The sequence below is a fragment of the Uloborus diversus genome, chromosome 6 (assembly GCF_026930045.1).
Source record: "Uloborus diversus isolate 005 chromosome 6, Udiv.v.3.1, whole genome shotgun sequence".
In the NCBI taxonomy this organism is placed as follows: Eukaryota; Metazoa; Arthropoda; class Arachnida; order Araneae; family Uloboridae; genus Uloborus; species Uloborus diversus.
The window spans coordinates 159,787,640-159,807,127 of record NC_072736.1 but is presented as its reverse complement, the minus strand read 5'-3'; the positions used below and the strand labels follow the sequence as shown (position 1 = coordinate 159,807,127).

The window sequence follows — 19,488 nt, the reverse complement described above, 5'->3', positions numbered from 1 at the left end:
AGAGAAAATTACAAAATTATCATAACGTGGAACCATAACTTGAGCGAGCAAATGAACATGGCAAATTGGCGAGACATTCATCATCCATTATTTGTAAATATACTGGCGAACCAAATGACCGTTTAATTTTCTACTAAAGGCAAAGCCGTGCGGGTACCCCTAGTGGTTAATAAAATTCAACGAGTGATTTTGGTTTTCTCCTCACAAAAAAAGTATACTTCTTTTATGATGCGTATTATATTTCAAATATAATACGCATCATAAAAGAAGAAAATATTTCTTTTAAATAAGCTTGTATTTGAGAAAAATAAGTAATGTGTTTGCCAAAAAGATCAAATTTATGAATAACTATAAAATGGATCTGAATTTACATCAAAATGGTTATTTTCAATAGGTACATAGAAAAAATGAGACTTTTTCCGTCATAAAGAAGCAATGATACATACTCTCCAGTAAGTTTTCTCTTTCTTCAAAAGACTGAATGCTCACGAAGGTACCATCGGCTTTCCAGCCCACACGAAAACTACGTGCCTTGAAGTAACCAGCATCAGCCAAAAGATGCTCTTTTCCGTACAAAACTGACTTTTTCAGCGGCTTCAAATATATTTTATTCACTGACAGAGGAACAGATTTTTGTTGAATAACTGATTCTTGTATGGAACTTTTGACAAGAGGGAAAGACGAGAGCCATTCTGCTTGTTTAGTCGCTGATAAAGATAATGAAGACATCGAGGTCTGAAGACCTATGAAGAACAGAAAATCTCTAATGAAAAAAGGAAAATCATACATATATAATCAAACATAACACAAAAAAAGAGGAAGTGAATAAAAATGACTAATTATCTTGAATGCAACATGTATGAAAGAGAACTAAAATATAAAAAAAATTTAAAAAACGCATGCATCTGAAAGTGGCAACAACCTCCCAAAAAAATTTAAATCAGTTTCAAAAATCACTAGAGGAAACTCATGAATAGTAATAATAAAAAAACGGCGGAACCTCGACATCCAAGGGGAATGTGAAAAGCGCCGACTTAACCGGACGTTAAATTACTGGGGTCTCGTTATTTTAATTTGTAAAGAGTTTCTATATCACTTACTTACTGATGCTTAACATTCCCATTATGAAAATTAATCCCAGTAAATGCATTTTTTTTTTTTTTTGTAAAGTACACAATAAAATTCCTTTTCCTATTTGAACACCTCGACAGGAATGAATCCATAATTTTTGAAAAGAAAAAAAAAACTTGTCCGTCAGGTCTGTTAAGGGGCTTTACCTTCAAAATTTTCCGACTTTCTGAAGAAAAAATATGTTATGCATAATTTAATTCTGAACAATTTGACACCTTATTTATTACCATGCGCAAGAAACTTTTCAAGTTATCGTAAAAATGCGTAAACTTTCCCCATAGAGATTTATGTTTACAGCAGCTGTTTAAGCCTCTTTTTCTCAGATGCCGGTTTATCGTTTTGCGTGCGTGATATCTCAGAAAGTTTCTTATATATTTCCGTAAAACTTTTGTCTGGTTTATTTTTATTATCTGAACCTAAATTTTAACTAAAAATGAAAGTAAATATTAAAAAATATTTTTTTTTTGCCCAAAATTTTGGAAATTTTTGATATTAACTTATAAAATTTCAAAAAAATAAATAAATTTGAAAAAATAAATAAATTTAGGTTCAGATCATAAAAATAAACCAGATAAACATGCATTAAAAGTTTTACAGAAATAGATAAGAAACTTTCTAAAATATCCTGCACACAAAACGAGAAACAGGCGAAACCGGTACCAGAAAAAAAGAGGCTCAAACAGTTGCTGTTAACATAAATCTCTATGGAGAAAGGTTACGCATTTTTACGATAACTTGAAAAGTTTTTTGCGTATGGTAATAAATTAGGTATCAAATTGTTCAGAATTAAATTATGCATAGCATATTATATTTTCCAGAAAGTCAAAAATTTTGAAGGTTAAAGGTCCTTAGACCCCTTAAAGATAAAAAGTCCTGCCAGCACTTGTTTGAAAACCATGTCATGCTGCCTTTTTTCTCTAAAGAACTCCCCTGGGTACATTTATCCTACCCTTTTAGAATTGCAATAACAGGACAGAGTGTGGTGGCTGACTCTCCTGGATAAAAGATAGAATTCTCTAAAAGAGCTTTCAAGAAAAGGATTGACTGACTAAGAAACCACAGCGTAAAATTCTGAGAAAAGGTCCATATGAAAGAATGTTGGTAGCAGGGGCTTACAGGGGTTCCCTGCAAATATGTGACAGTCATATTAGAGAAGTTTTCACCCATTGAAATTAGCGTTGATCCAACTACAAGAAAAATAAATGTTGAGTTGAGTTACCGGGGTAGTCGAGTTATCAGCATGTCGAGTAACCAGTTTCACTATACTGCCGTGTGCAGGTAATGGGCAGTAACTGCAAAATTTTCATTTTTTTTTTGCATTTTTTCATCCATTGTATGTTAGTTTTACAGTAGAAGCTTGCTTATTTAGTTTCCGCTTTAAAACAGGCGAGAAAACAAAGTCTATTTCCAACATTTCCCACACGTTAGCATTGAATCCAATGCTAGGAGTTTCTTCGAACATCTCAAAACCTCATTTCTGCAGATATTCTTTTTACCTGCCCGCAGCAGAAAACTTACGCATACTTAAAAATGAATAAGTGGGTTGAAAATTTCTATTTCTAAAAGTATTTCAAAGTAATATCTTCCCTCCCTCCCCCCTTTGAGCTTTGTACAGTGCAACATCTTAGTACAATACAAAACACAAACTTTGAAAGAATATTTTAAATATTTCAAGGGAAAAAAATAATTCTCTCCACAAGCTTTTCTAGCTAATAAGAATCAAACTAACTGTCCTTACATTATTATCCTCACCTAAAAAAGTATATTTACCTGCTTCTCCAAACTTCACGTGAGGAAATGAGCCATGTAAATCATCATCAACTTTGAAACTGAGTTGCTTTTGTCTTTTCCTCGCTTCATGATCTGTAATATCTAATTTCTTATCTGTAAAAAATACTTGTTTTCCACTAATATCATTAACTGTTCTAGGTAAGATGGATTTTTGAGTTCCATTTGCACAGGACCCTAATGAAAAGAAATTTAAACCAGCATAAAAGACAAATTCAATAAAAACTTTAAACTAATAAGAAATTGAAAATTCAAAAAAAAAAATTATCAACTGAAATAAAATCTTTATTAGTTTATTGTAAATACAAGATTTTTGAACATGTTTTTTATTGAAGCAAAAGATTAATGCAATCTGTCAAAATTAGTTGAATTAAAAAATATACATAAATCTTTTTTCATCTATTTAGTCTTATTTAACATGTTTTAGCATAGCCATTTTTTTTTCTTTTTAATAGATAATTCAAAAGAAGTTTTTACCTCACATGACAGCAGTTTATGTTATCAATTACCTATAATCAAAATCACTTAGTCACGATTTCCTCTATTTAATTGCATGTTAATACTACTGATGTGCCGGATCGTTAAAAATGTAAACCTGCGGATACGGATCATCAGTACCTAGATCCGCGAATATGGATCTCAAATTTTTTACCCAATTCAATTCTGGTCCATTAGCGCAGTCAGAAATACCTCCTGGAGGGTTTTTTTTTTTAATCAAAAATACCTTCTTGATGAGGTTTTAAGATCAAAAACACCTTCTGAAGGAGTTTTTTTTAAATCAAAACAGCCCTTTTATATACAAACTTCTGTATTAGAATTTGCATTTATGTTAAAACCAATGGCTCTGGGGGGTGATTTCACCCCCCCCCCCCCCCCCCCCCCCCCGCTGGGCCACTGTTCTGGACCAATAGTAAAATTTGCCAGGAAAAGTTTTCCTGTCCAGGTAAAGGCACTGTTTCTTTTAAAATTTCATCTACCGTGAAAACATAATCAAGAATGTGCTTTATTCTAAAAAGAAGTCTCCACTAAGATATGGAGAGAGTAGGGAGGAATGGGGCAGAGCTGCATTAATGTTTAGATAAAAGGTGAAAAAAAATTCGAACTTGGTCGGTGGATGTAGGTTGTAGTAGCAAGAATCTTAAAGTTGCTACTGGATAGGCAGGAAATAATTTTTCGTATTTAATTTCAGCATAAATTCAGAGGTGACCCAGTTCTCCTGACTCGCCTCTACCTACAAAATTACACTTCTTTACAAATGAGGCAGAGAGAAACAAAAGGATGCAAGTGAACTTTTAAAAGTTTTGAGTAAAATGCGTTTTAAGATAAGGTCTTACGTAGGCTTTCATTGAAATATTTTTCTAAATCATGCTGTATAACTAAATCTACCTAAACTGACACTAGTACTATCTCTTTCTCCAATACAGAGGGGAAGGTCACCAACCATTTGTACTGGTTATCTTCAAATTTTTAATTTTGCCACTTACATCCCTTTGTTTCTCACTGCCTTAAATGGCAAACATGGAAACAAACTGAGAAACAATGTCTAATGCAAAAAAATGTAATATAGAGGAAAATACAAAATTTTCATTTTGACAAAGACTGATTAGCATATAAAAAAATTGAGAAACAATGATGAAAAAGAAAATGAAAATGCAGAGGAAAGCAAACATAAATTTTACATTTGGTACAGATTGATTAGCGTATAACTATTCATTCAAAATATCATAGGCTCAGAGCAACAGTAAGATATCTAATCCCAGACATAACACTAAGATATCTTACTGTTGCTCTGAGGCGACGATATGTACAGCCAATAAAGTTTCAAATATTTTCTAGACATTCAGTTCAAATCCATCTAGTGCATTCATTTTTTTTTTTGCAATGAAAAATTCATACCCCAATTCGTGTCCTCCATTTCTTCTTGGAAAAAAAATGCCTTCATTCCTTGGATCCGTTCTGCATCAATGTCAGAGTTCAAGATAGGTCTTGTTGGAGAATATACTTCACTCAAAAACTGGTCATCTATTTCTTTAAAAACATTACTTTTAGTACACAACGTTAAATAAAGAAACAATTTGCAATTTAAACCAACTGTAATGTTGACGTTACGTTTTATCTTTCTCAGCTGGCTGTGCATCCTAAAGGCTGTCTAAGTGACAGCCATAAAAAAATGGCTTTTTTGTATTTATTCTCATCCTCATATAAATAATAGCCGATGATCGAGTAACCCGCGTGCTTCAACAATGAAACTCGCGCCACGGCATGATAATTTGATATTATGTTTCGGTAATGTTTAACATGCAGGGAAAGGCTTTATTGTGACAAGGCTGAACTCAATCCAGTAACTTAACTGTTTTACTGGTAAGACTGTGTCATTTCAGGGGAATGAAGAAACGAAAAAGTGGTCAACTATGAACGCCATCTACTGGAGCTTAGGATTCATCCACTGGAGTCAGGGTTAACATTTCAACTATCAAAATATCACCAAACAGGCAATTGCTTCGTTAAAAGAAGAGAAGCAATTTTCACCCGTCATACCTTGACGGGCGACTTTCTAGTTATTTATTAACATTACCTTATTATAGTTCATAGAATGACTATAAGTTATATTTTTCACATTTATCAAGAGTTAACACTTTTTCCTGTAATAGACATGTATTGTAAGCAACCTCTTTTAATACACTTATGATCCGATTGTGTAGTTGGTTATAATCCCTAAAGCAGAATGCTTGGCAATGTTCTGCAACGTAAAATCATTTGACCAAAATTGTTCTGCAAGTACCAAGCATTGTATACACAAGCAACCACCGTGACCTTTTCCACAAATCAGGAGCCCTAAATCAAAACTGTTTAATACAGGAGGGTTTTTTTTTTTCAGTGTTAAAAGCTTTACTGTTGCATGCATTTCTGTAGAACTTAAACCAGTTGAGATTCTCCAAAAACATTTTATCTGCTTTCTAAAAGCATAAAAAGAGCAAAGATACAAAATTTTATTAAAAACCGAACCTAGGTGTCAAACCAGGGTTTTTTTTTTTTGGTTAATTTTACATGACATGAGGGAGCAAATAAAATGTGAATAAATAAATTACTAAAATAATAAATAAAAGGAGTCGAGTTAGGGTAGCATATAATAAAACACTTTAATACATTTTAAGTAATTGAAATATTTTCGAAATGCAAAAGGATTTAAATCTCAAACAAGACACACAATTTTCGGCGATGGACGTGTTTCAATGTCGGCATGTTTCCAAAACATACGTTTATCGAGAAAATTGCAGTGGGTGAAGATTGATTGGGAAAAATAAGGATAAAGGGAAACAAAAACCCTAGAAAAATCAGAATCTTTTCGGATTTTGAAGATGAAATTTCTGCAGAAACTGCAGATTTTTGACGTACATCTTCCAACTCAAGGTAGAATTTTGTACAACTTCTGCAGATTTCTTTAAGTTCAAAGTAAATCTCAAATTTCTGCAAAAGACTTATCAAATTCAACATTTTTCGCGAGCTTTCCTACGAATTATCGTATTTTGCAAGAATTTTAGATCTTCTTCTAATTTAAAGAAATCTGTATAACTTCTGAAAAAATCTATATGGGTTGGAAGATATTTGTAGAAAATCTGCAGTTTCTGCAGAAATTTCACAGAAATCTGTAGAAATTCTGCAGAAAATTCATCTGAGTTTTCCTCTCGCATTTGAACAGAATTGTTCTGCAGTTTAGGCATCTGTTCTGCGACGTACGTCACAAATTTACTAGTATTTTGTACCGGGGGTTATAATCTACCAAGGATTCATGAAATATTCTGGAGATTTCCCCAACTTTAAATGTTTGCACCTACAGATGCTAACACCGCAGAGCATAGCTTTTTATAGCTGATATATAGCATCTTGGTGTATTTAAGCGTTTCATCCGTAAAAACAAGTTTTTCTCTAGTTTATTACTCTTTCAAATCACTCAACTAGAGCTCATTAATTCAAAGACAGGGATTGCCTCTTGGTAATCGCTTGCTCTAGAATCATATTCCATGTAAATAATTTACTGTCAGTAAAGCCGGAGATGTCGTTTTGATTTCAAATATTCTTAGATTTTATGTGATGTTTTGAAAGTGAGTTATATTCTGCATTATTTGCTATGAAGCATTTACTTTGATGCTCTGCAACCAGGACTTAAAATTATTAAGGTGATTGTTACAAGTTTAAATAAAATTGTTGAAGAATTGAGATAAATTACTAAGTTCAGAGCCTTTATTCTATCATTAGGGTTTCGTTTTAATTCCCACCCTTCTTAACTCTCTTGGTTCATCCCCAAAAACCTTCCTGTGGCCCATTCAAGCCACCCCTGCCGACATAAGTCCGACATGTTAGCTACATGTAGCATTGAGAATTCAAGCAATAAAGCAGCTAACAAATAACTAAAATTAAAAATTAAAAAAAAAACCCGATTGGATCGCAAATGTAGAATCAAGAGGAAAAATTGAAAATCCTTTTAAAAGCCTTATGCTATTAAAATCAATTACAAGTATTTTATTTGTTAACAAATAGAAACTGGCAACAGATAAAAAATTTAAATCATTGCTTTTAATTTCCTTGTCGGCCAACAATGAATTTGGTTACTAATCGCTGAAAGAAGGCTTAGTCGTATTTAAAAATCTGCTTTAAAAAGCATTATAATTCGAATCCTATGTAACGTGAAAGTTCCAAACAAATTCTATCAGATGCAGAAAAAAACTCTTTATTTTGGAACCATTTTTAAAAAATTTTAAATATATTTTCACTGCAAACATCATGAAAAACCTTTTAGAGGTTTTTAATTGATATCTTCATTAATTAGGGTCATTTGAAGACGCAACCTAGCTAAGAACACTCTTGATCAACTCTCCTTTCGAACAAAAAAAAGTTTTTCGAAATCGGTCAATCTGTTTAGGCGCTAGAGTGCTACAGACAGATACACACACACCACAGAGACACATCAAACTTATAACCCCCTTCCTTTTTGTGTCGGGGGTTAAAACGTTTATTTTAATTGTGAAATTTCTGCGTATTACTACACTACAGACTAAAGACATTTATGCCTTTTGTTTTCCCAATTGTATAAAATTATAATTGCTAAGCATTTTCTATTTTTCTGATAGTCCAAGTTTTCTGTATTACGAACTGGAACCACTTACCTTGAATTTATAAGAATTTTAAAAAGTTTAGATTTACTGTTAACAATAAGCTAAAATTTAGCTAAGCAAATCCCTTACAACTAATAGTTAATTTAATAGTATTTCTCATGCATATTCTTCTAACTGATTGGTGGACAAACGTATTTTTGGAAGGACAATATAAAGTGATTCAATAAAACTAAAATTTTATTTGGGGGGGGGGGGATAAGGCTATAAATAGCAACAAAATGATATTCACTTCAACAAATCTATTTAAAATACAATTATTTTTAAATAAAAACAGTCATGTAGTTGACATTATAATAAAAATATTAATACCATTAGTAAGCTCTAAATCATTTTGCGGAAAAAACTGTGAGGTTATCCCTTCCATTTCTTCTACTTCAGAAGGCATTGAAGCAATTGGTTTCCTTGTTAGTTGCTGAATTGGTAAACCAGGCAGTGCAAAGTCTCCATTTTTCAGCTGTGTCTGAAAACATTTAAATAAATGATTTACAAGGCGAAATCAACAGAATTACATAGAGTACATAATGTCCAAAAAAAGTAAGTTTTAAAACATCTTAAATCATACAGTTTACTGTTAGATTTTTAATTTAAACTTTCACAAAAAGTGAAAGAATCACTTAATTTGAAAAATAAAAAAAAATTCATTAAAAATACGTTTTTGCATCATGCAGAATCAATCCTTTTTCGATGTAAACATTGCATCACATTGTGACGTCATTCGTGCGATCGGTCACGATAACTCAGTCAAATGAATGAACTTTTGGGTGAACCGAGTCACCAGTTCATTGTATCTTATAACCGCGAGAGTTTTTTTTTAGATTGAGTTACTTTTTGATTGGCAACATATCTTTAACTTTCTTGCATTGGCAACACATCTTGTGTTTTGCATATTCTTAATTTGAAAGCGATGTGAATACTTTAAATACTTTTTTGCTCTCTCTCTCTCACCTCTTATAGCCGTCATGTAGTACTTTGTAGTAATTTGTCATGTCTGCCAGTGCTCTTTACTCCTGGCAGGTTGTAATACAACGTGATGTCAATTTTAATGTTCTAAAATGCCTTTAGGCCTATTTTGTGCGTTACGGTAATGCTTTATATTCTATGGAACCAGCATGTTCGTAAATTGAACTTTGTTTCGTTGTATCATAGCGGCTGATATATTTATTTTTCAAAATGTTTTTTAAATATTAATGAAGATGTTGTTCTACAACTTAAGTAATCTCTGAAGATAATAAATACAGATTTTCCTTGAGGAAAAATGCTCCACGTGTTTTTTATTTTCTTCAACTTCAGGCTGTGGACATGTTTCGCAGGTTCACTTCTACTAGCGGTGTAGTCAGTCTAATTTCACTACACTTAATGCTCACATTTACAACTATCAGAAAGAGTAAAAGAAAGATCGTTTTTGTTCAAAGCAATATTTTAAAGTAAAATCCCTCTAATGCGCACACTAGCGGAACAAATTTTTTTGTTCGCAATAGAGGGGTGTCCGCAGCACAGGGGTTTAATAATGCTAATTGCCTTGGAATCGGGGAATAAAAAATTGCCTGCATAAGAGGGCTGTGCGCATTTGGGAGGTGTCCCTTAGGAGGGTTTTACTGTATTTTTAGCTTTTGCTCAATCAACAGCAACAATAGCGTTGGGGCTATTTCACAGTATTTTGTCCAAATGTAGAGTCTGCAACATGATATGTTTTTTGCCATAACGATTTAATTTGCCGTACGATTAGCATTGTTTTATTTTGAGTCAGTGTGTTGGTAGGACTGACTCAAAATAAAATTTTGCACAAATTAAACAGTTATATAAAAAAAAACCATGTTGCAGATTCTAAATTTGGGCAAAATGCTGTAAAATGGACCATAGATCATGCTTATACAACAGAAGAATACAGTAAAATTTCTTTTGCACAGTGAATGCCCCAATACAATGAAATATCCATTGCATCTAAGTAAACTTTCTGTCGTGTCTTAATTGCCATTAGGATAACGTTTTAAAAAATCTTGTTTTAATGGAGTTTTAAAGAACTAGTTTTAAAACTTAGTGAAAGAAAAGAACTTCTAGGGCTCAAAGCAATAACTTTTAAACGTTTTTAAACAGCAGATATCCTTAATTTAACTTGCTGTGCATTAAAGGAAAAAGATATTCTACAGTCCTCTGTTGATGATCGCAATTGCAAAAACATCAACAAAAAATCTGAATATGAGGTCATTAAAGATGTACTGAGAGTTACCTCTTCTGAAGCATTAACAGGTTTTGAAGCAACGTACACTGTACAATTTTACTGCTTCGCTAAATACAGGGTTTACACTCAATTCGGATAAAAAAAATTCCATAACTTTTCCAAGACTTTCTCATGACTTCATAAAAATTTTCATGACCTTGTTAAACGAAGAGAATGGTACTATTTAATGTCAAACCTGTCAATTTTCGGAAGTGGGCATTAGCAAAACTTTTACATGAATGCCACTACCTCATCAAAGCACTTACTTGACTAAAAAAATATCAGTGCACACTGCAGAAACTAATAAAATATTCTTATTTGTCTTTATCATATAAACTTCAGTTAAGTAAAAATATAGTGAATGCAATACACTGATGTTTAAATGTCTAATAATTATTTAATAATTAGGGCAAAATAGTAATGAATGGGACAAAAGTGGAATAAGTTATTACTAAGTTTCGATCGTAAATTTACTTCCAAAAAAAAACATTGCCATTTGGTGTCAATAGTGCTTCTAATCATGCATGTAACTTGACAGTATTTTCATTCATTGAAGTTAAGTCATGTTTATCAGTAAATTCATTTTTCTAAACCAGATATTGCAGCTGGCCACATGGATCAATTCTTAGGCACCACTGTTTGACTATTAGAATTCCTCTATTTGTATGTTCTATCGCCTGACTAAAGTCTTCGTTTTTTAAAGCTTTCAAAATATTAAGATAAACTCCAACAATTACAAGTGGTTGAAATAAACTCGGATGCAATTAAATTATACTTTTTTAGTGCGTGTGGTAAAATCAAGAACATGCTAAGCCCACAACTACAGAACATAACATATAAGTTCTAAAAATAATGGTGAATTCAAAATTAGGGATGTTTCAGCAGTAAAATCACATTACAAAAAAAAAAGGCGGGCGAGTGTTACAGAAGCAGATGCAATAGGATTCCTAAACTCAGATTCGTTTTTGAGATCGTTCAATTTTCAAGTATTAACAGCTTTTACATGCAATACGGTTGAAGCACTCAAAATTTTAATTTTCTACTGTTCTTGATTACTGCCCAAGACATTTTTCCATGACAAAATAAATTTCCATGACTTATAATGAAAATATTAATTTTCCATGACTTTTCCAGGTCTGAAGTTTTTTTTTTTTTTTCCCCATGTCTTTCCAGGATTTCCATGACCCATAAGAACCCTGTAAATAACAAGCAAGACAACATTTTTTTCTGATGTTATGAAAAATATTTGAGAAAAATCTAGCAACCAAAGCATGAATCATAAAATCATAAATGTAGTATATTTTTGGAATTAATATATATACACAAAAAATATTGACTCAAAAGAAAATGAAAATATGAGATAATAGGGCAAATGAAATTAGGCAACTTTTTTTTTTTTTTTTTTAACGCAGAGCTATTGACACTATATTGCAAATGTTTCTTTTTCACATGAATATTTTGAGCTTTTGAAAAACATTTCAAAATTATTTTTACAAGCAGTACACTTTCATCACATCCACTTTGTTCACAAAACCGCAATAAGGCAGGTTCCTGGTATTATTTTCAAAATATTAAACTTACTTGACTAGTAGGAACAACTTTTTGAGTTTTATTATCTAATGGCACAGGAATTTCCATTTCATCATCAGAATCTTCAAGTCCATATTTAGAAAAGTGATCAACCTATGAGTATAAGTTAAATATATACACATTATTTGAGGCAAATTAATAAATAATGTAAAAATGAAAATATTGATGGGATTATGTTGAAAAGTAGGAAAAAATTTATTTTGTAGAATGACACAGTTTTTTCTCCAGTTCAGTAAGTCTCTTCAATTGCTGAACGATCCTCGTAGTTTAAGCTCCAACCTCTATTTGATAATGAATTTAAGGAAGGCCCTTTAAAAGGTTAATGGTTAACCTCAATTAGGGCCTCTGTACATCTAACTTTAACAAGATCAAGTAGTTTACAGAAAGGATTAACGATTACATCTCTGATTGTTTACCCAAAATCTGAGGAAAGTGGATACATCATGTTGGTTATTAAAACACAGGGTTCGTGATTTTTTTTTATTTTTTTTTTTACTTTTATTAAATTTATGATTATTTATTACTTTACATTTATAATCATAATATATTTCATACAGTAGATGAATCTATTCAGCTTACTTTTCAAACTCAGATAAGTTCTCTAATTATTCAATACATTTTAAGATTTATAAATATGTTATAATACTTCGATAAGTGATTTTGTTTTATGCTTTGCTTAAAAATAAGGTTTCTATCATCATGTACGTTTTAGTGTAAAAGAATATGTTGAGCAATTACTTTTCTTAATTATATCAGTGATGGTGTAAGAGAAAAACTGAAAATTTTTATTTGGTTCTATACTGAATTGAACTGTAATTTTGGAGTAAAAGCAATATTTCAAGAAGGAAAATCTGTTTCACACACATCAAGAGGGATCTATGTAGTTTTGCCTGTTGAAGTTAAGATTGTATAATGCAGTGTAGTTAAATTTAGAGCAACACATTCTAAAAATGTAAAATTAATTTATAAAAATTAAATAAAAAGATTTTAATTAAGGATTTTGATTTAAAAAAATCACTTGATTCAAATCAATTGATTTAAATCACTGATTTTTTTAATCAATTGATTTAAATCATGATTTAAATCAAGCTGATTTAAATCAACGAACCCTGCTAACACAGTTTTTGTTTGTTTTTTTTTTTTTTTTTAATATTTAGCAAGAATTTCTCAAACTCAAGGGTTGAAGATCACATTCAAAAAGAACTAAATCTTTGGCACAGTTCTTTCTTGTACTTGTGATGATTAGATTAGCAGTCGTTTGCACTATTTAATTTAGTTGGGATTGTAAGGGGACATTCATTAATTACGTAAGGGTTCCGAGGGGAGGGGGGTTGGAAAAATCTCTACATATGCTTACTTTGGGGGGGGGGGGGTCAAACCCATTCTAACATAATATTCTCCAAATCGATATTTTACATTAGAAATCACAACTCATTTGCGCCTGGAAGGTAAAAAACGTATTAGGATGAGCTGTTTTTTACTTGTTTTACAAAGAACGAATAGTGTAAAATTTCATAAAAGAATCACGCTATATAGGGCATGTTTTATTTTTAATTAGTATTGTGCATCATATACAAAAAAAAATGTCGAAAAAACATTTGGTCTAAATATTTCTTTACAGATAAAGGTTTAATTAAATGATAATGAATTTAATAACGTTTTCAGACTCTTATGTAATAGGGGGGAGGAGTTTGAAAAATCTTACATACCCTTACATGGGGGGAGAGGGGGTAAAAAATTGCCAAAATCATCCTTACGTAATTAATGAATGGCCCCTAATACACGGACCCATTACCTAGGTGTGTTGAAATAAATTTGTGTATTAAGTTTGTATACAAGGGCGCCCATATGAATAATTGTTAGAGGGGGCTCAGATACTTTCCCCATGGTTTAGCTTGATATTTTCCCCATGGAAACCGATTTCAGGACAGATTCAAGTCATTGAAATTTGAAATTTTTAATAACTTATTCATTAATGACAGAAGAAATGTTTTTACATTTTTACAAAGAAAAAAGTACTAAAAGCAATGAAGTTCTAATTTCTGAGGGGGGCTTAAGCCCCCACTTGCCTCCCTATATGGGTGCCCTTGTTTGTATACGTTCATTGAAACTGAATTTTATCAACATAGATTCATTCAATAACATAGATTCATTCAATGAAAGTAAAATGCAATTCACCTCAAATATCCATGAACCAGTTACTGGAATATAATCAATGAACTTCGCTCCAATGCGAGAAGTACGACTAGCAATTTTTTCAGCATATCCTGAACTCGATATCCTCTCAGGATCCTAAGAGAAAATGTTTGCATTTAAAATAAAGGTACTAAACAGATTTTTTTTAAAGTTTAAAAATCTACACATAAGAAAATTTTATAACATAAAAAGTTTTTAAGAAAGAAATACAAAAATCAACTATAAAAATAACTAAGCACATAGCAAATATTCTGACAAATACACTAAAGAGTCTGTGAGTTAGAGATATGTCCAGCAATACTGCATGGGCAGGTAAACGGCAGCATCTTCAGAAATGAGTTTTTGAGAAATTTGAAGAAACGCGTTTTGGATTCAATACTAACAATAAGGAAATGTTGGAATTAGAAGATTTCGGCGGAAACCAAATAAGCAAGCTTGTACAATAAAAGCTAACTTGCAATATATGACAAAAATGCAAACAACTGAAAAAAGGAAAAATTTGCAGTTACTGCCTTTACCAGCCCACAACAGAATATGTCTTTGTGTGATCTCAATAAAACAATGAAGCCATTTTACAGATATACAATCCTTGAAGTTTTCCGCATCATACTAAGGTCTAGATAAGTAAAGGGGGACAGACTAAGGTTTGAAATTCTATCACAGCTAGCATTGTTATGTTGAAACAATGTACTGCTTGATTTAATGTAATTATAATTTACATTTGTTTACGCTTAGCATTTTACATCTATCTGTCAAGGTAATTTACTTTTCTATTCTTTTTTTTTTTCCTTTTTTTAAACTTATTTCACACTATTTTTACTAACTTTATTAATTCAAAGTTTTTTGGTTCTAGATGTTTTTTGGTTTGGTTTTGTGGCGAGCCAGGTTCATCTATTGCGTACGTAACTTCCGGGTTGCGCGTTCAAATCACGTCCGGGTCACCACTTTGTCGTTATGAACGGAATTGATGTTCGTGATAAGAAATCCGACTCCATATTTATCAAAAATAACACTTTTATTTACACAATGTTAATCATAAGAAGTATCGAAAAGCAGTGACTCTGTTGCACTATATTGTATACCTGTATGTATGAAATACATACAGGTATACAAAATAATGGAAACACCTGAAAATAAAAGTGACTTTTTGAATGCGCTTTGTAGGTAATAAAGAATAAAATTAGATACCTGTTTTTTTATATATATATAACTAGCACTGTACATATTCTGGTACTATTTGGTGGTTTAACGAAAGTTCTGGAAGTGATGGATTTTTTTCAAGCACGTGAAATGTCGGACCTCTCAAATTTTTAAAGAGGCCAAATTATTGGAGTGCGTCTAGCTGAAGCAAGTGTAACTGAAACATTTCAACTTTTTGGCGCCTTTAAAAGTACAGTATGTAAAGTCATGACAGTGTACACACAGCACGGTAAGACAAGCTCGGCAAAGCAAAATAGTAGGGCTCGACCGATGGCATTTTTTGGCCGATGGGTTGATACCGATTGTTGGCTGATTGTTCAAAGATGGCCGATGGCCGATTGTTTTCCTCCAAATGGCCGATTGCCGATGCCGTTGGCCGATGGCAAAAAAAAAAATCAAACAGAAATAAATTGATACGATTGTCAGGGATTTAAAGGATCATTGATTCATTTCACTTTACTTCCTTTCTACCAATAAAGACTTGTAATCACAAAAAAAAATCAGATTTCGACCTAAATTTCTATTTTACTATCACCAAATTTATACTTCACAAGTTTTTTCGGCACATCTGTACATACATCTGTACATACATATGTACCTAAGAACATATAGATAACCAAATATCCATTTTGAACGCCTCCTCAGTTAATTATCGCAAATTCTCTTGTGATGTCTTCATGCGCGTAAACTTGCGTCACTCAAAAACGTTATGAAATAGTAAATTGAAAACTCACACGTACGTAGTATGATCTAAAAGTTCGAGGTCAAGTTGTATAAAACCTTACCCTGAATAGTTCACATCACCGAAGCATATATCTGTCTACGAAATAGTCACCTTGAACGATTATGCACTTCTGCCAACGTTCGTATAGCTTTTAGAAGCACTCCTGGAAGACATTTTTCGCAAATTCCTGTAAGGCCTCTTGCGCTGCTGCTTTAATTTCGTCGTGGGGAAGAAGGCGACTTTCATGTTGAGGATGCACGTTTCGATTGGTCAATACTCTGATATGACAAACAAATAACATAACGTTTCGTCGGACTTAGCTCCGTGTGACTTTTACCTGTTCCCAGCAAAAAAACATTTGCACAGACGCCACTTTTTTCCGTCAGGAGAAGATGAAGCTGCATCATAGAAGGTAGCGAAAAATGGCTTCCAGGAGTGTTTCCAAAAGTTATATGAACACTGGCAGAAGTACATAGTCCCTTAAGGCGACCTTTTGAAGGTGGATGTGCTTCGGTAATGTGAACTATTCTGGGTAAGATTTTATACAGCTTGTCCCCGAACTTTTGCATTGTACAACGTACAATCTGTATAGGGTGTAGTTATGCTTCTCCTTTTTTGACTGCTGTATGATGAAAGAGAAAGAACAATAGCCAAAAAAAGAAGGAAGAAAAACAAAGAGACTGTTTAATAACCAATTGATTTGTTTTGTTTTTTTAAATTGAGCATATAACTAAGATTTCAGTAATGTTGTAATAATGTATGGATTTAGGTACACTAAACATAGTTTAAAAAAATTAAATTACGTTGTTTAATCATTCAAAAAAAAAAAAAATTAAGAATAGAACTATGAAACCGTCAACAAATTACGCAATTAAAGTTGAAAGATTGCACGTAGACATTTTTTAGTCATCAAATTAAACAAAAAAGGTAACAGATAAATTACAATATTAAATCAAAATAGTAATATTTTTATACTTATTTAAAATTTATGAATAGAAAAGTTTGCATTTTTCATAAAAGCTATAACAGTGACATACATTTTGCTGAAAAAAAATAGCCATGAAAAGAGCAAGGTTCTTAAAACGCAGGTACAGTAAACAAACTCAATATTTACACCAAGTTAATAATTGAATACATATACTACTTGATCTGATGTTTGCACACATAGTACTGAACAATTTGATTGCTTAATCTTTTATGAAGCTTTACAAACAAGTTCAAATTAAATTTTTCAATTTAACAATAATTTTCGGAAATTTGAAAAATTGCATAATAGAAAATCCTTGAAACTTTTCTATAAAAAACGAAAATAACTTATTCATTGATTTTATATAAATACATAAAAATAGTTACTTACAACAGAAAAACAATCGATCGCTATAAATGATGCAAAAAAGATGGCGCATTACGAAATATAGGTGAAACAAGTATGAGAAATACGCAAAATAACATTTCTTGACCAAAATAAAAAATCGCTAAATATTTAAGAAATGCTTGAAACGACGAGGTAGGGTTAGGGGGGTCACCCTCTGATTTTGGAGTAAATCACACTTCGACCCCAACCTCTGCCTCATTTTTTTAGTACAGAACAGCTGAATCTACTTCAGCACTTCCGAAAAAAAAAAAATTCAAAAGTCCCTTTGATTTTCGAATTATGTCACCATTCAAAACGTCTTTAATCAATTTCTTACATTAATGCCCTAAATTCTTTCTAAACAATAGATAAAGTTTGAAAAAAAAAAAATCTCCAATTTCATGAATGGTGTTAATTTTGAACAACTCAGAAGTACAACTAGAGTTTAATTTCAGAAATTGAGGGAGTGGGAGGAGGGGCACGCAAGTGTTCTCGGAAATTCAAAAAATAGTCGTAAAAATCGAGTTCAAAATAATCAAAAACATTGAGCAGAAAACCCTTTCAAAACTTGCACCCGAGTTTGTTTTGACGTGCAATGGGGGATTTAAAATATAGCAAATGTTGCAATTGCGAGAGAGGCCCCATAACCATAGGGCCACCGAAGGAGTTACAAAAATGCGAATGATAAATGTTTTACAACTACTGTGATCCCCAAAATGTATTTCGACGGGCCCCAAACTTGTAACTCCGCCGAAGCGATACAGAAAAGACTGCATTACTGTGATTCATATTACAAATATCGAAAAATTAAAAATTACCGTTGGTTCAACGGGAATCTAATGAAATGACACAAAAATCGGTTTCGCCATCGCATATTTGTTTCCATAGTCTCCAATTCGGCAATATATCACCAAATGATCGTCAATCTGAGACGCTATATTAGTTTTGCATTGAAATAAGTAGTTAATAGCCACAAAAAATGAGTAAGCAGGCTTTTCAGAACACCCGATCGAAAACAAAAAGGGAAGTGCACAACAGGAACGTCCACAGACCTCACATATGAAACTTTAACCTTCTACAGATTATCATTTTTGAGTTATGACTTATGACAGATACATACGTACATTCTGCTGCAAGAAACAACGCAATAATTAACTTGTTTGGTACCTGAATGTAGTATTAAAAACTCTTCTAGGGATGACTAAAAATAGAAATTCATACTGAAATTTAAGTAAATAATTTTATATGAAAACAACAACTCCATTTACTTTGTATTAAAAAGTAAAACAGCAAAGGTCCTTTTTTTTCTTCAAAAACATCGGCCAATTCCATCGGCTTTTCGATGTTTTTTAAGGCTGATGGGCCGATGTTTCCCGCAAGTTAGCATCGGCCGCCGATGCCGTTGCCGATGGCTAAATTGTTGAACCATCGGCGCCGATGCATCGGTCGAGTCCTACAAAATAGTGGGCAGAAACAGAAGCTCAGTGAGATAAACCGACGGGTATTGAAGTGGATTGTAATGTCTAAAAAGCAAACAGCAGCAAAAGTGATCACAGAACTCAATCACCATATAGAGTCACCAGTGTGAGCGATTAAAGTTAGAAGGGCACCTTTATAAACAGAACATTTATGGCAGAGTAACAATTCCCAAAAATTTTTAGTCACTTAACTGATTTAGATAATTAGAACTCCAATCTCTCTTTTTTTTTTAAATGGTAATTTCTCTTATTCCGTCACCTTGATAGATCCAATTTGTATCTCCAAATGCCTATCATTAGATGTCCATAAATCATTTTCGGCAAAAAGCTTTCGTTACCCCAATGCTGAAGCCTTTACAGAGGATTTTCATCATACAACTCACAATTTTAAGAATTGACGTAAAAGTCCCATGCAACCTACTTTTATGACACATGTGGCTCACGAGATAAAATTTTGAGCATTTTACTTAACCACTATTAATCTCATATGTACTCTTTACACCATTAGATTGTAATTCTCTTTATAAAGCTACCTACAAAATTATGTTTGTAAAACAAGTACCTATTGAACTGGAATGACCTGGCATGCCCATCAATGCTTGAATGGCCTAGAACTCAAATGAAGCGCTTCACCC

At 32.4% G+C, this 19,488-nt stretch overlaps 1 protein-coding gene across 1 annotated transcript in view; it reads right to left on the bottom strand.

The window, feature by feature from the left end:
- Positions 1 to 19,488, bottom strand: part of LOC129225310 (nuclear pore complex protein Nup98-Nup96-like) — a 102,205-nt gene that overhangs the window by 32,048 nt on the left and 50,669 nt on the right. Inside the window, exons 19-24 of the mRNA XM_054859901.1 lie at positions 14,080 to 14,193; positions 11,893 to 11,994; positions 8,403 to 8,553; positions 4,816 to 4,947; positions 2,902 to 3,096; positions 447 to 743 (exon numbers count right to left, since the gene is read on the bottom strand). Of these exons, the coding sequence (XP_054715876.1) occupies positions 447 to 743; positions 2,902 to 3,096; positions 4,816 to 4,947; positions 8,403 to 8,553; positions 11,893 to 11,994; positions 14,080 to 14,193 (991 nt within the window). The remainder of the gene's footprint in view (positions 1 to 446; positions 744 to 2,901; positions 3,097 to 4,815; positions 4,948 to 8,402; positions 8,554 to 11,892; positions 11,995 to 14,079; positions 14,194 to 19,488) is intronic.